Source organism: Neovison vison, chromosome 4, assembly GCF_020171115.1.
Source record: "Neovison vison isolate M4711 chromosome 4, ASM_NN_V1, whole genome shotgun sequence".
Lineage (NCBI taxonomy): Eukaryota > Metazoa > Chordata > Mammalia > Carnivora > Mustelidae > Neogale > Neogale vison.
In genome coordinates, this window is record NC_058094.1 from 203,768,159 (window position 1) to 203,780,828 (window position 12,670).

At 37.9% G+C, this 12,670-nt stretch overlaps 1 protein-coding gene across 4 annotated transcripts in view; it reads right to left on the minus strand.

Annotated features, from left to right (window-relative positions):
* Positions 1-12,670, minus strand: part of SLC13A1 (solute carrier family 13 member 1) — a 91,314-nt gene that overhangs the window by 13,787 nt on the left and 64,857 nt on the right. For 3 of the 4 annotated variants that reach the window (XM_044246488.1, XM_044246487.1, XM_044246489.1), the window contains 3 exons: positions 7,736-7,855; positions 3,199-3,297; positions 2,688-2,789 (listed from right to left, as the gene is read on the minus strand). In XM_044246488.1, the coding sequence (XP_044102423.1) occupies positions 2,688-2,789; positions 3,199-3,297; positions 7,736-7,855 (321 nt within the window). The remainder of the gene's footprint in view (positions 1-2,687; positions 2,790-3,198; positions 3,298-7,735; positions 7,856-12,670) is intronic. The other variant, XM_044246490.1, reaches the window with a different exon arrangement.

The window sequence follows — 12,670 nt, forward strand, 5'->3', positions numbered from 1 at the left end:
CTATTGAATTGTGGCAAGGAAAGGGTGTTTCTGGAGTCCTCTAAAACTCTTCTCTAAATTTTAAAAAGAAATTGATTTTTTTTTTTTTAAGATATAACATCTGCTACTGTGATTATAGGGCCCAGCCATATCATATAAATGAAATCAACCCATTTAATGCTTTGCACCCTATGAAACTCAATCAAGAATATTAATTATCAGAATGGTGTATGAGATGCTCATAAATGATTGTTATACAAATTAAGAGTGATTCAGGAACAGATGGGGTCTTAGAATCACCAGGCCATTCCAGCAAGTAAGACAGACTCCCAGAAGCCTCAATAGTTAAGAAGCACCTGGAAACCAGCTATAAATAAAACAGACATAAATAATTAGAACTCGGTTTTAAGATTCAGCAATATTAACTAGAATCTTTGTAGTCTGAGAAGCATGTGTACACCCTAGAGGTTATTTTGCTCCCTTGTAACTCAGTAATGTGTACATACTATAGACACTACTCTCTACTTCTGTGATTTACTTGAGCAGTCTAAATAATCAAGGAAGTGTATTATTTTATTCAATCTGACAACTTTATAAAGGAGTTTGTTTTCCTTAAATATGGATTTTGTTTATTTTTTGCTGAGCAAAAAGCTATCTTGGTATAATTTATTCAACAAACTTAACCAATATTTACTATTTTATTGCTCCTTATTGCTTTTATTTGAGTTGTAATTTTTTAATGGTATTTTTGCCAAATTAGGTCAGGGATCATGTAATCTGAGTTTGTTTTATATGAAAAGACACATTGAATTCAGTCCAGGTTCAAACAGATGGAATGAAAACATTAGGTGGTAGCTATAAATCTTGATATATCATTCTAGTTTTGGAAATTCTAAATGCTTAGAATCTCTATATTACAAATATATTCTACAGAAGATACTTTAAATAAAATCAAGCCATAAATGCTCAAGTAATTTTGTTCCAAAGACTTTTAAAACCATAATTATTTTATTATTAGTTTATTTTCATTTTATTTTTAGTTTATTATGAATGAAGGCTGTCTCACTATTATAAAATATTAAGGTTACACAAATTTTATTTGCTCTTGCAATTTATGAATCAAAGTTGATCAGATTTGTATCCTCAAACCACTTCTCTTAAACCTTTGTTCCTTCTCCCATTGTTTTCCCTCAGAATTCTAGGTAACACAAGCATCTGCCTATCGCAAATATACTCTGTTCTGCTGCAAGTGAAATATCTCCTGAATTATACTTTCCTTCTGTAAGGAATTGAAATTAGAAACTGATTATATTGAATTTCCTACTGGGCTTTCTTCCTGGTTTTTATTAGCTACTGTCTGATTTCATTGGTTTTTACACACTGGTGTTTAGAGAATGCTCTCCCTACCTAACATAATTGGAGTGGGATTTTAAAAAAGAAAATAATTACTTTATGTTGGTTTAGGACCTATTACAAAACTAAAAAGTAACACTCAAACTGTTAAATGATAGTTGGCTATGAATAGTTTGCATTGAATAACTGGATGCTGCGTTTTATTTAGACTTTTCAAAGGGAAAAGTCCTAGTTCCAAACAAAAAGTTGATCAACTGAAGCCGATCCTTTGAAATGTGCTACCATATCGCATTGGTGCACTTGTGTGTTCACCAGGAATTTGCACACAGACTTTGCACCTTTAAAAAATGTTGTCAATGCCTACATAGCCATGAGGCCCTGGTTAAAGAAGAGAGGGGATTCTTTATTCCATGTAGGCAGAATACTTTGAACCCGAACAATTTTGGTTTCTGTCCCCACAAACATGGATTCTTGCTGTGGGATGGGAGACAGGAAGTCATCATCAGGGATCTGCTCAATCTAGGAACTCGAGTACTTCAGTGAAAAATGGATTAACAATACAAATTTCAAAACCAAAGTATTTATATTGATATGTAGGATAGTCCTTAATTTAGAAAAATCACACTATCATTATCCCCCTCACTTTATATGACTCAGCATGACTGCCGGTCTAGAAGACACTATGAGATAAAATTAACTCAACCCAGCTTCTAAGATTAGTTTGTACAATCAGTCTTATTACTTACTCGGGAATTCCTTATTTACAAAGTAGGGGTAGGGACAGATTTATAGTGAACTAGTATAAAAATGAACATAATTAGAAAAAAAAACAAGATAGTGAACTGAATAAAAAAATAAGTTGGCAAAAACCAAAGAACGTGAATCCATATCAGGTTATTAACAAGGATGGAGTGGGATTTATCTCACATAATAAACATTTATATTACACTTAGGTAGGGAGAATGGCAGCACCATTGTTAAGTGCCATTATTCGCTTTATCTTACAGATGAAGCAACTGATTGGCAAGTGACTTGCCCAAAGTGGAAGAGCCAACCCAAGCACAGAACATAGCTTTCTGTTTGCATTCCTATTTATTTATTTATTTATTTTGTAAGGATGGAAACAGCATTGTCTGAAGGAGCCCGACTTTAGTTACAGTGTATATGAATATCTTATCTGCGCTCCTACCCTAGATTTCATTCCTTACCATTTTCCTTCCTGGGAAGATTACAATTAAACAAACGTTTCAATGGAAAGAAAGGAAAAGAATCCCATACAATCTTTCAGAGTTATAGGAACCACTGAGGAGAGAAACAGAATAAAACAGGAAGGGTTGACAATACGGAATGCTTACTTGGGAAAAAGTGCAGACCAACCAGAAATAAACCCAGGATCTCGGCTAAACCACAGTAGAGCCATTACAATGAAGAGCACCAAGGTCACAATTTCCTGATACCTGTGGGAAAATCCCAATCCTTTTGTTTATCTTCTCAGTCAGGAAATTTGTAGAAACTCCCTGAGCTACTGGCAGAGCAATCTTAGCAGAACACTAAACACTAAAAACCAGATGATTCTGTGTCAGTAATTTGAGAGAATCTGCACAGTTAGAAAAAGACTTGACTCCTCTGTGGGTCTTTGGCTGCTTTTCATTCTATCTGGTAAATTTTAGTTAGACGAAAGTATGCATTTTGTTATGTTGAGTTATAGCTACAACAGCCAGCATGTTCAAGGCCCTTACCAGGTGTTCGAATACACTACAGATGATTATGTGCATGTTTAGCTTTAAACAGATACTTGCAGTATAAGCAGCGTGTACCCGTGCGCGGGTGTGTTTGCCTGTATGCCTGTGTACGTGTGTGTCTTACCTCAGTGGCCCAAGTTTTTGGTATTCTTGTTTAATCACCTCAGCACAAGCTTTTTGTTTGGCGGTTTTGGTCTTGCCACATTTGAACATCTCCTTAAAACTGAAAAGAATAACGGAGCCTGTTAAACAAAGAAATCTCCCTTTATAGAAGAGATTTGTGTGAAAGCTTTATAAAATACTAACCTCCTTGCCAGTAACAGCAATCTGTGCATAATGCCTATACTTCTATCCCCTTCTTCAAATGTCCTTTCTCCCTTTTCCTGTTTGGCCTGGTTTGCTCCATTTTCAAGGGCTAATTTTTGTTCCATATTTTCACACCTCTTACCCTGATGTCTTCCAAGTCTGTTCGCACTATTGGAATTTTGCCACGTGTGGCACATCTCCAACTGAACACTTTGTTATATACCTGATTGTTACAGATGTTCATTTCTTTATTGTCTATCTTGATAGTCAGTTACTGCCCATGTGTAAGTTTTCTCTTGCTAGTTAGATAATGAGTTACTGGAGGGCAGGGCAGAGTCCCCGATGTTTGCTCTGGCACAGTAACTCTCAACATGGGCACATACTATTAATACGTGACTCATCAACTCCACAGTACCTTGCTCGGATTGATGAGACGGCTGGTTGTCAGGTCCATCAGTCTGCCCAGAATACACAGGACTCAAGCCACTAGGCAGAGTGGTCACTGGAGCAGAGAAGTCACATACACTACTCGTGAGCGGAGTCTACGCTAGATCTCTTAGAATGAAAACCAACTCTATTACATTTTTTCTTCAATTTCTTCGTCTCTTATGCCCTAATAGAATCCACTAGAGAATCCATCTATTGTCAATACTAACTGCCAGTCTCTCTTTCTTTCAGAGGCTGCTTTCAGTTACACCTTTCCCTTGTGACTAACTTTTCTTTCCTGAAGTCCAGGGTCTTCAAAAAAAAAAAAAATTGTGTGTGTGTGTGTGTGTGTGTGTGTGTGTGTGTGTGAAGTACTGCTATAGTATTAGATTTTAAAAAATCCCTCCAGGGAATAAACAAATGAGCAAATTGTTCAATTCTTATGTTCTATCTCTTGGAATGTCTATAAGTAGCTCATTCAGATTACTTTATGTGTGGGTAAGGAAGGCATTTCTGAGTGTATATCCTAAGGAACTGAAATCTGGATCTGAAGAGATAACTGCACTCACATGTCTACTGCAACATGATTCGCAGTAGCCAAGATATGGGAACAACACAGATGCCCACTGACAAACAAGTGGGTAAAGAAAAAGTGGCACAGAAAGAAAAGAAAAGGTGGTAAATACGTATTATGGACAATAACTCGGCCTTAAAGAAGCAGGAAATCCTGCCGTTTATAACAACACAGATGGACTTGGTGGACATTATGCTAAGTGACATAAACCAGACACAGGAAAACAAATATTGTAAGATCTTATACGTAGAGTCTAAAATAATCAAACACATGAAAACAGAGAGTAAAACAGTTGTTTCCCAGGAAATGGAAGGAGATGGAAATGGGGAGGTGTTTATCAAAGAGTACAAAGTTCCAGTTATGAAAAATAAGTAAGTTCTGGAAATCTACTGCTTAAAATAAGGCCTGTGATTAACAACACTGTATTGTATACTTAAAAATTTACTCAGAAGGTTGGTCCTATGATAAGTGCTTTTACCATAAAAGGAAAAAAAAAAAACCTCAAAAAGCAAAGGGGGCAAGAGGAAACTTGGAAGGTGATGGAAAAGTTGATGGCCTTGGTTGATGGCCATGGATGATGGTTCATGAGCGTGTATGTATCTCCAAACACATTAAGTTGCATACATTAAATATCTATGGCTTTTTGTATGTCAGTCATACATCAGTAAAAGCAGTTTTAGAAAAAGAAAGAATGCAGGATAATGCTGTCATGTAAAATTGTTGGACTAAACATGGATATATATGAGGGAGAAAATAGGAAGACTAAGGTGGTATGAATGTAGCTATCCCACAAAGACATTTGATTTACTTATTTTTTCTGTAGCTCTGCTACACAGACTTGTTAAAAGGAAGAGAGTTTCCCCAATTCTTAAGTCATCCATCCTACACATTCAAAATCATTCTCCTGTGCACACTCCAACCACTGAACGTTAGATGGATGTTGTTATATTTAGGATCCATGAAGTAATATTTAATTTTTGTAATCTCAACTAAAATACTGGCTAGTGCCAGTCTTGAAATTTTACCCCTTGTCACAATATAAATACTAGTATTATAAGAAACTGAGCCATGGATTACTTTGAGATCCTACTGTAGAACAGAAAAGTAGAATTAAAAAAATAGGTGAGTCTTGGGGCACCTGGGTGGCTCAGTAGGTTTAGCATCTGACTCTTGGGTCATGATCTCAGGATCATGAGATCGAGCCCCATATTGGGCTCTGTGCTGCTTGTGGAGCCTGCTGAAGATTCTTTCTCTCCCGCTGCCCCTCCCCCTGCTCCTTCTTCCTCCTTAAAAAATGTTTTCCACCTGGTACACTGGACATGTACCTGGTCTCTTTGGTTGGGGATGATAAATAGTGAAATCGAAAGCCATGCTGGCTTTGCTACAAATGCAGGTTAATGCCCTCACAAAGGAACCGATGAAGCATATGACAACACATCCAGCTCTTCATTTAAACAAGTTCAGTGGCACTGATAGATGAGCTTCTCCCTCCAGGTATGTTGGGGTCGTTTACAATGGGTGAGTTAACTGTGTTAACAGCCAACACACTAACCAGAATGTAGGGTCGCCTGCCAGGGGAGTGGCTGATAATTTCTGTGTGTTGATCTAAAACCTCTGGAGGTGAAGACCCTGACTGGCTGAAATGGACACTGAAAAAGTAGCCAGAGTGGTAAGCGGTGTAACCGATCTAACCAATCGCCCACACAACAGGACTATTTAAGTATGCTGCTGATCAAGACTTATGGATTTACCTAATGTATGCACTTGGCAGGCTTTTTGATCTTATAGACAACACCTTTCAATCCATCTGCCCTTTATTTTCTTAATTTCTCCTTTTATACATGGTGGGCCATTTCAAAATAATGACCATGGTTGCTGACATTTTTTATAAGTCATTATATGTGGTGACAAAGAAGGAAACTGCTACGGTTCTGTGACGGGACACTTCCTCCCTTAGCTGGGATTCTTGTCCTTTGCATCCTGCATTGCTACCTGTGCAACTGAATAGACCCCCGGAGGCCTGGACTTCCAGGAAGGGGCATTTAGTATGCAGCTGGCCTCTCCCCACTGATGCCCACCTGCAGAAGTCAGTGACATCCCACACATTTGCTTCAGCAGGAGGACTGCCACATGCTGCTCCCACAATCTGGACGAATGGATTTTTTTTTTTTTTTTTTTTAAATCATCAGTACCATCTTCCCACTACTAACAAGACTGTGGCGGTTTTGGAGAAAAACCAGAAAGAGGAATGGAGAGGGAAGAATACCAGTCCTTAAATGACTCGGCGTGGAAAATTGGGGCCTGGGCATGGAATGCCACCTGCTCCCAGTGCTTTGCTTTTCTAAGGAAGTACATGTAGCTGACTTCAGTCTCACCTGCTTAGTAGATCTCCTGTTGTTTTGTTCATAGGTCCTTGAAATTATTTAACTAAAAGCCAATAAAGATGAATTTGAATTTGGTTTTTTCAGGAACAGATTCTCAGGGTTTGATTGATAGTCATTTCCCCTTTCTTTTTAGAGTATTGTTATCCATAAATATGTAAAGCTGCATTTTAGATTTTGCTGTGGAGCCCTTCATAATTTTAAATGCTGGCTGTCATTTATATCATTTAAGTAGCTCATCGGCAATTATGAGCTGCTTGCTTCTGTCTCAGCCAAGGCAATATTTGCAAATTCTCCTTGAATCCATATATTCGGTGTTTTTCAGCTTGGACACATACGTATACGAGTTACAGCACTGGACGTGATCTGACTGATCTTCCAGTTAAATTCCATCATTTTACAGTTGAAAACACCAAAACTGAGAAAGACCCCTCATTTTGAGAAGCTACAACTTTGTCCCTGGTCTTCTGATTCCTAATCCAACATTCTTCCCACAGGGCACCCTCTCACATCTTTATGTGATTTTTTTCCCAAGGACATACCAGTTTTGGTGGTAGGATGAAGCAAGAATCTTGCATGTTACAGTTTAAAGTAACTAGATAACCAGATGAAATTCCCACATACAACCAAGAGGAGGGGCAAAACCTCTTGAAATTCCACTTTAACAAGCTGGACTGGGTCCTTATTATAATGAATTCCTTATGCCCTTCTGGCTGATTAATAAATTATTAGCTCAGGACTCAAAGAAGAATGAGATGGATTTGCTTTTTACAAAGTCTCCTCCACAGCCCACATTGTTTAGATGATATTCTAGCTTATCCTTAAAATATGTGCTCATGTGTGGCAGTTTTGTGAGGACCAGAAATGCAGAAACTCCATGTGCGTGAAACAGGTCAAAGAGCAGTGGGTGAGCAGCTGAGAAGTGGGAACCGAAACACCTTTATTTATCTGATTAACATGCAATATTTACTTACTTGAATCCTAGGAAAAGCCACTGAAGCCAGATCCAGGACAATAACAGAATAATAATAGCAGCCGGGAAGGAAAGCATAAACCATGATCCAAAGTTAATGCAATGACAGTCAGGGTAGCGCCTGTGTAAAAAGACAGAAAAATGTGCTTGGGAGCATACGAGTGTAATCCCTCCTACCGGTCCTTGGGAAGCAACAGTTCACATCCTTCCCGGGGCTCCCAGCCAACAGGGAAGATGTGGGACCTTCTTATCATTAAGTATAGCGTTTGGCTTTACCTCTTACCTTTTGTCCTGATTCTGTAACTAATGATTGTTGCTGCTTCCCATACAAGCAAGAGTGTGTCTGCTGTGATTTTTGTTCCTTTGTTTGATCTGTAAGGAAGAGCTTGGGAAAGCTAGCACAGTGCCCGACACTCACTGAATGCACCAGAAGTGGGAGTGCATGGGTATGCATGCCTCTTGTTAGCTCTCAAAGTATCAGTATGTGAGTGGGGTGAGCCGAGCGGACATGGGAGCAGGTGAAAATGAACTTCATGGACCTGAATGTCGGCCACCACTTCACAATGGTAGCTGGCACTGTAGGCACTTGGGAAGGGACTCTGATCCAACCATGTTGTCTCCTATAGCTGTTTTCCCTCTGTTTCCTCTGCCTTGAAGAAACTGTAACCCATCTTACCAGGCATATGCTAGCCTTTTCTTAGAATTTAGACAGTGCTTTGAGGCTGAGTCAAATGGAACAAATCTGGACCAGATAAAAACAATTAAAAGTTTTTCTCCTAGTTATTTTCAGCTTTTTAGCCCACATAATCACAAAACAATAACAAAAAAATTGGGGGGTGGTGGTCAGAGACAAGCAGGTTTTTTCTGGTGACCTCATATTTATGTTTCCAAAACGTAGTATAAATTCCAAATAAATTCTCATATAGTTATCTATCTTATGACAGAAGAGGGAAAAACAGGAAACTTGAAAAACAAGTCCTTGTCCTTGATTTTTTTTCTTCACACAATGACACAAAAACAGAGCTGGAACTTTGGAAAGTTCAGAAAATACACAGAAGCAATAAAAACATCATTAACATATTTTAATTATTTTTGAAATTACAAAATATAAAGAAATTTATAGAAATGATAGATTTTAAATTCTTGTTCTATTTGAATTTACATTCAAATTTATTTATTTTATTTTTTTTTAAGATTTTATTTATTTATTTTACAGAGAGAGATCACAAGTAGACAGAGAGGCAGGCAGAGAGAGAGAGAGAGAGGGAAGCAGGCTCCCCGCTGAGCAGAGAGCCCGATGTGGGACTCGATCCCAGGACCCTGGAATCATGACCTGAGCTGAAGGCAGTGGCTTAACCCACTGAGCCACCCAGGCACCCCCATTCAAATTTATTTTTGAATTTACATTTGAAACTCTATTTGAATTTACATTTACAATCAATGTAAATAAATGAAATGTTTCATGCTACATGCATCAACATAAGCCACATTTTTGTACTTTATAAATTGTTTCTCCTTCTATTTTAGGATGGTTGCTAAGTAATGCAAAGAGTTTTAAAATATAATGGGTTTTTAAAACTCGAGATTTCTAATGTTTTCTACAAATTTCCTTGAGGTTATAAGAAGCTGTGGGTACTAGAGTTATCATTAGCAAGTTGAGGATGATTATTATCTACCACAAGAAGATCCAAAGCTTAGCTTACATATTATGCAATTAGAAATGACAAATGATGAATAAGATGTGCTTGAGAATGCAGAGAATTGATGAATGGAAAAATGCTTTATCATGCCTATCAGCTTCTACTGAGAGTTGCTCACTTAAAAAAAAAAAAGTTTGTTGTTTTCCGTTGGAAAATGCAATAGGGAGGAAATGCTTAAGCTTACTTCCCATCAAGTTATTAGACTTGGATTACAAGTTGATGACCTGTGTTACTCTGTTCAACCTAATGGCATTTAGAAATGTTACTAGAAGTAGGGTCAAAACAGTACCCTAAGTCCAATTTCATTTTTCACCATCTGTGGCTCATACCTTGAGATCAGGCTGTGTTGTTCTTTCCACCCAATTCTGTAAAATTTGTTTAACTGAAGAAGGGTTTCTTAGAATTTTTGCCTGGAGGAATAGTTCATTTAGGAAAATGAAAGCCTGAAAAAGCAAAATTCTGTTTTGTTTTTGTTTCTTTCTTTAGCAAGGATGTGACTACCACATAGGACAGTGACCTTTATGATCATAAACTTTATACTAGTATCTGCGTGAATATTTTAAATGATAATGGAATGAACGGCATACTGTGAGGTATTAGTTTCACTGTTTTTCCCCCACTTCCTCATACCTTGCATAAGTGAAGTTACTACAAGTATCTTCCTAAAGTAAATATAGAATTCTTCCATCATGAACCATGTTAAGTACAATTAATTCTGATAGAATCTTTTCTTTCACCCAACAGTGTATTTTTGGATGCCTACCATGTATCAGGCACTCTTCTAGATATTGGGGCTCTCATAAAGTTTACTTTTAAATGAGGAGCACAGGCAGTAAATAGGTAAGCATAAAAAGAATCAGAAAATATAACAAAATAATGTAATAGAAAGTTACTAGAACAAAGGAGAAATTTTAGAGTGTGGTTAAAGAGGATAATATTGGAAATGAAATCTAAAGGCCCTGGGGTAGGGTTAAGTGTAGAATGTTTGAGGATAAGAAGGCCAGTGTGGCTGTGGGTAGTGAGCTAAAGTTAGTGACTTGAAATAAAGTCTAAAAAGTAGCCAGTAGGGGTCAGATCATATAAAAACTTGTAAGCCATCAGAAGGAATTTGAATTTTGTACAAATGCAATTACAGGTAACTGGAACATAGTAAATAAGTTAGTGACATGATCTAATTTAAAGTCTACATAAATTTGTGATTTACATAAAACATACTGCTTAGATGGATCCTTAGGATTGAAGGCAACAAGAGCGGAAGCCAAGGGGTGATAAGCCGAATTCCAAGATGACCCCTTAGATTTCTGCCCCTGGTATACATTTCTTGTGTAATCCTCTCTCCTTCTGTGTGGGTAGAATTTGTGAATATGGTGAGATTTCATTCCTGTGATGAGGTTCTTTTATGGAAAAAGTGAAGGGACTTTGCCGCGGTCACCAAGGTCCCCGTTATAATAGACTTTGAGTTATTTAAAAGGGAGAGTTGGATAAACCTGAGTTAATCAAGTGAGCCTTTAAATGGCAGCCTTTCCTGCTGGCCTGAAGAAGTGAGCTTTCATGTAGCCAGAGAAGGGACTAAGTAACAAGGATCTAGGCATAGCCTCTAGAAGCTGAGGGTGACTCCCTGCCAAATAAATGGGCAATAAAATGGGCACCTTGGTAATTCAACCACAGGGAGCTGAATTCAACAACCTGAATGATCTTGGAATAGAGCATGGACTTTCTGTGGAGATTTGAAGGCCAGCTGCCACCTTGATTTCAGCCTGGTAAGATCCTAAGCAAGGGACTTAGAGATAAGCTTGATCTAGAGATCCTCATCCACGGAAATTATGAGGTCATAAATTCATGCTGTTTTAAGCCACTAAGTTAATGGTAACTTGTAAGGCAGTAAAACAAATACACAAGGAGATTTATTAGAAGACAAAGTTTGGCAGAGGAGTGGGGGTAGAATAGAGTAGGAAGTAGAGTAAATTTTAGCTAAAGTCAGATTGGTAGCAGTGAAGATAAAGAGAGGACTATTAATTTTGAATATTTTGGGGACAAAATGTGGAGAAATGGGGGACTAAGTGCCATTTCTTGAAGTCTGAGAGAAGAACAGATTGGAAGACTGGTAAGGGAGTGGTGGGTCAAAACAAAGGGCGTGTTAATCCGAGATGTCCCTTAGGTTTCCAAGTGGTCATGCTGGACAGACAGTTAGATAAGTGAGTTTGGAACTGAGAGCAGACAGCAGGTTAGAGACATAAAATAGGTAGTTACCAACATTTGGTGATATTATCAACCACAGAAATGGGTGCAAAAATTTCAGGAGAAAATGGAGATAAGAGAAAAGGGAGTGCACCTTGGGGCATCTAAGTTTTAGAGGTCAGGCAGAGGTTTAGATATGAGCAGATGAGCTAAGCACATTTAATGCTAATACAAATCCTGTGAGGAAAGCATTATATTTCCATTTTACACAGGAAGATACGAAGTCTCAGAAGGTTAAATGGATTGTTCAAGGTCACAGATTGTACAGTCAAGCACAATTTTTACCCCAGGAGGAGTATTTAAAATACAATGTCTTGTCATTAAAACCCGGTGTCCTCAACTCTGGTCCTCAGGTGAAAATAGAAAGTTCCATGTATATGTGAAATATCCACAAGACAGGGTACAAAATATCCATAAGTCAGGTACAAAAAAAAGACATTTTAGAACAATATTGAAATGATTTCACCATAATACAGACATGCTTTGACCTGAAGCATGTGGGCCCTGTCATTATTGAAGCTCAGGAAGATAGTCTTGTTAGAGCTCTTATGCCAACAACAAAATGATGATAGCACTGATACTAATGAAATACACAGAAGTGGCCTTAAAAGAATTTATGTAGTTGTGGAAATTTATAGCTTTGAAATCAATCTTGGCCTTGAGAGCACTATAAGCTGTGTCCACACTGATTATAGTCCTTTTGATTAATGATTGCCTTGATTATTTCTGAGTCAAAGCCACTTTTCGGTTTTGTATTTGTGTATTTGCAGACGTTTCTTTTCAAATATTAACTACTTGTTGTTCATGAGCCAAGCTTATATTTTTAATAGCAATAGAAAAAGCAGGATCAGCAGCAACAGCAGCTAGCATTACTGACAATTTCCTAGGTGCCAGGTCCTCTTGCTAAGAGCCTTGTGTGCATTATCCCATTTAATCCTCACAATAATAGTTCTAGTATTGCCCCATTTTGCAGATGCTCACAGAAATTAAGCTAATAA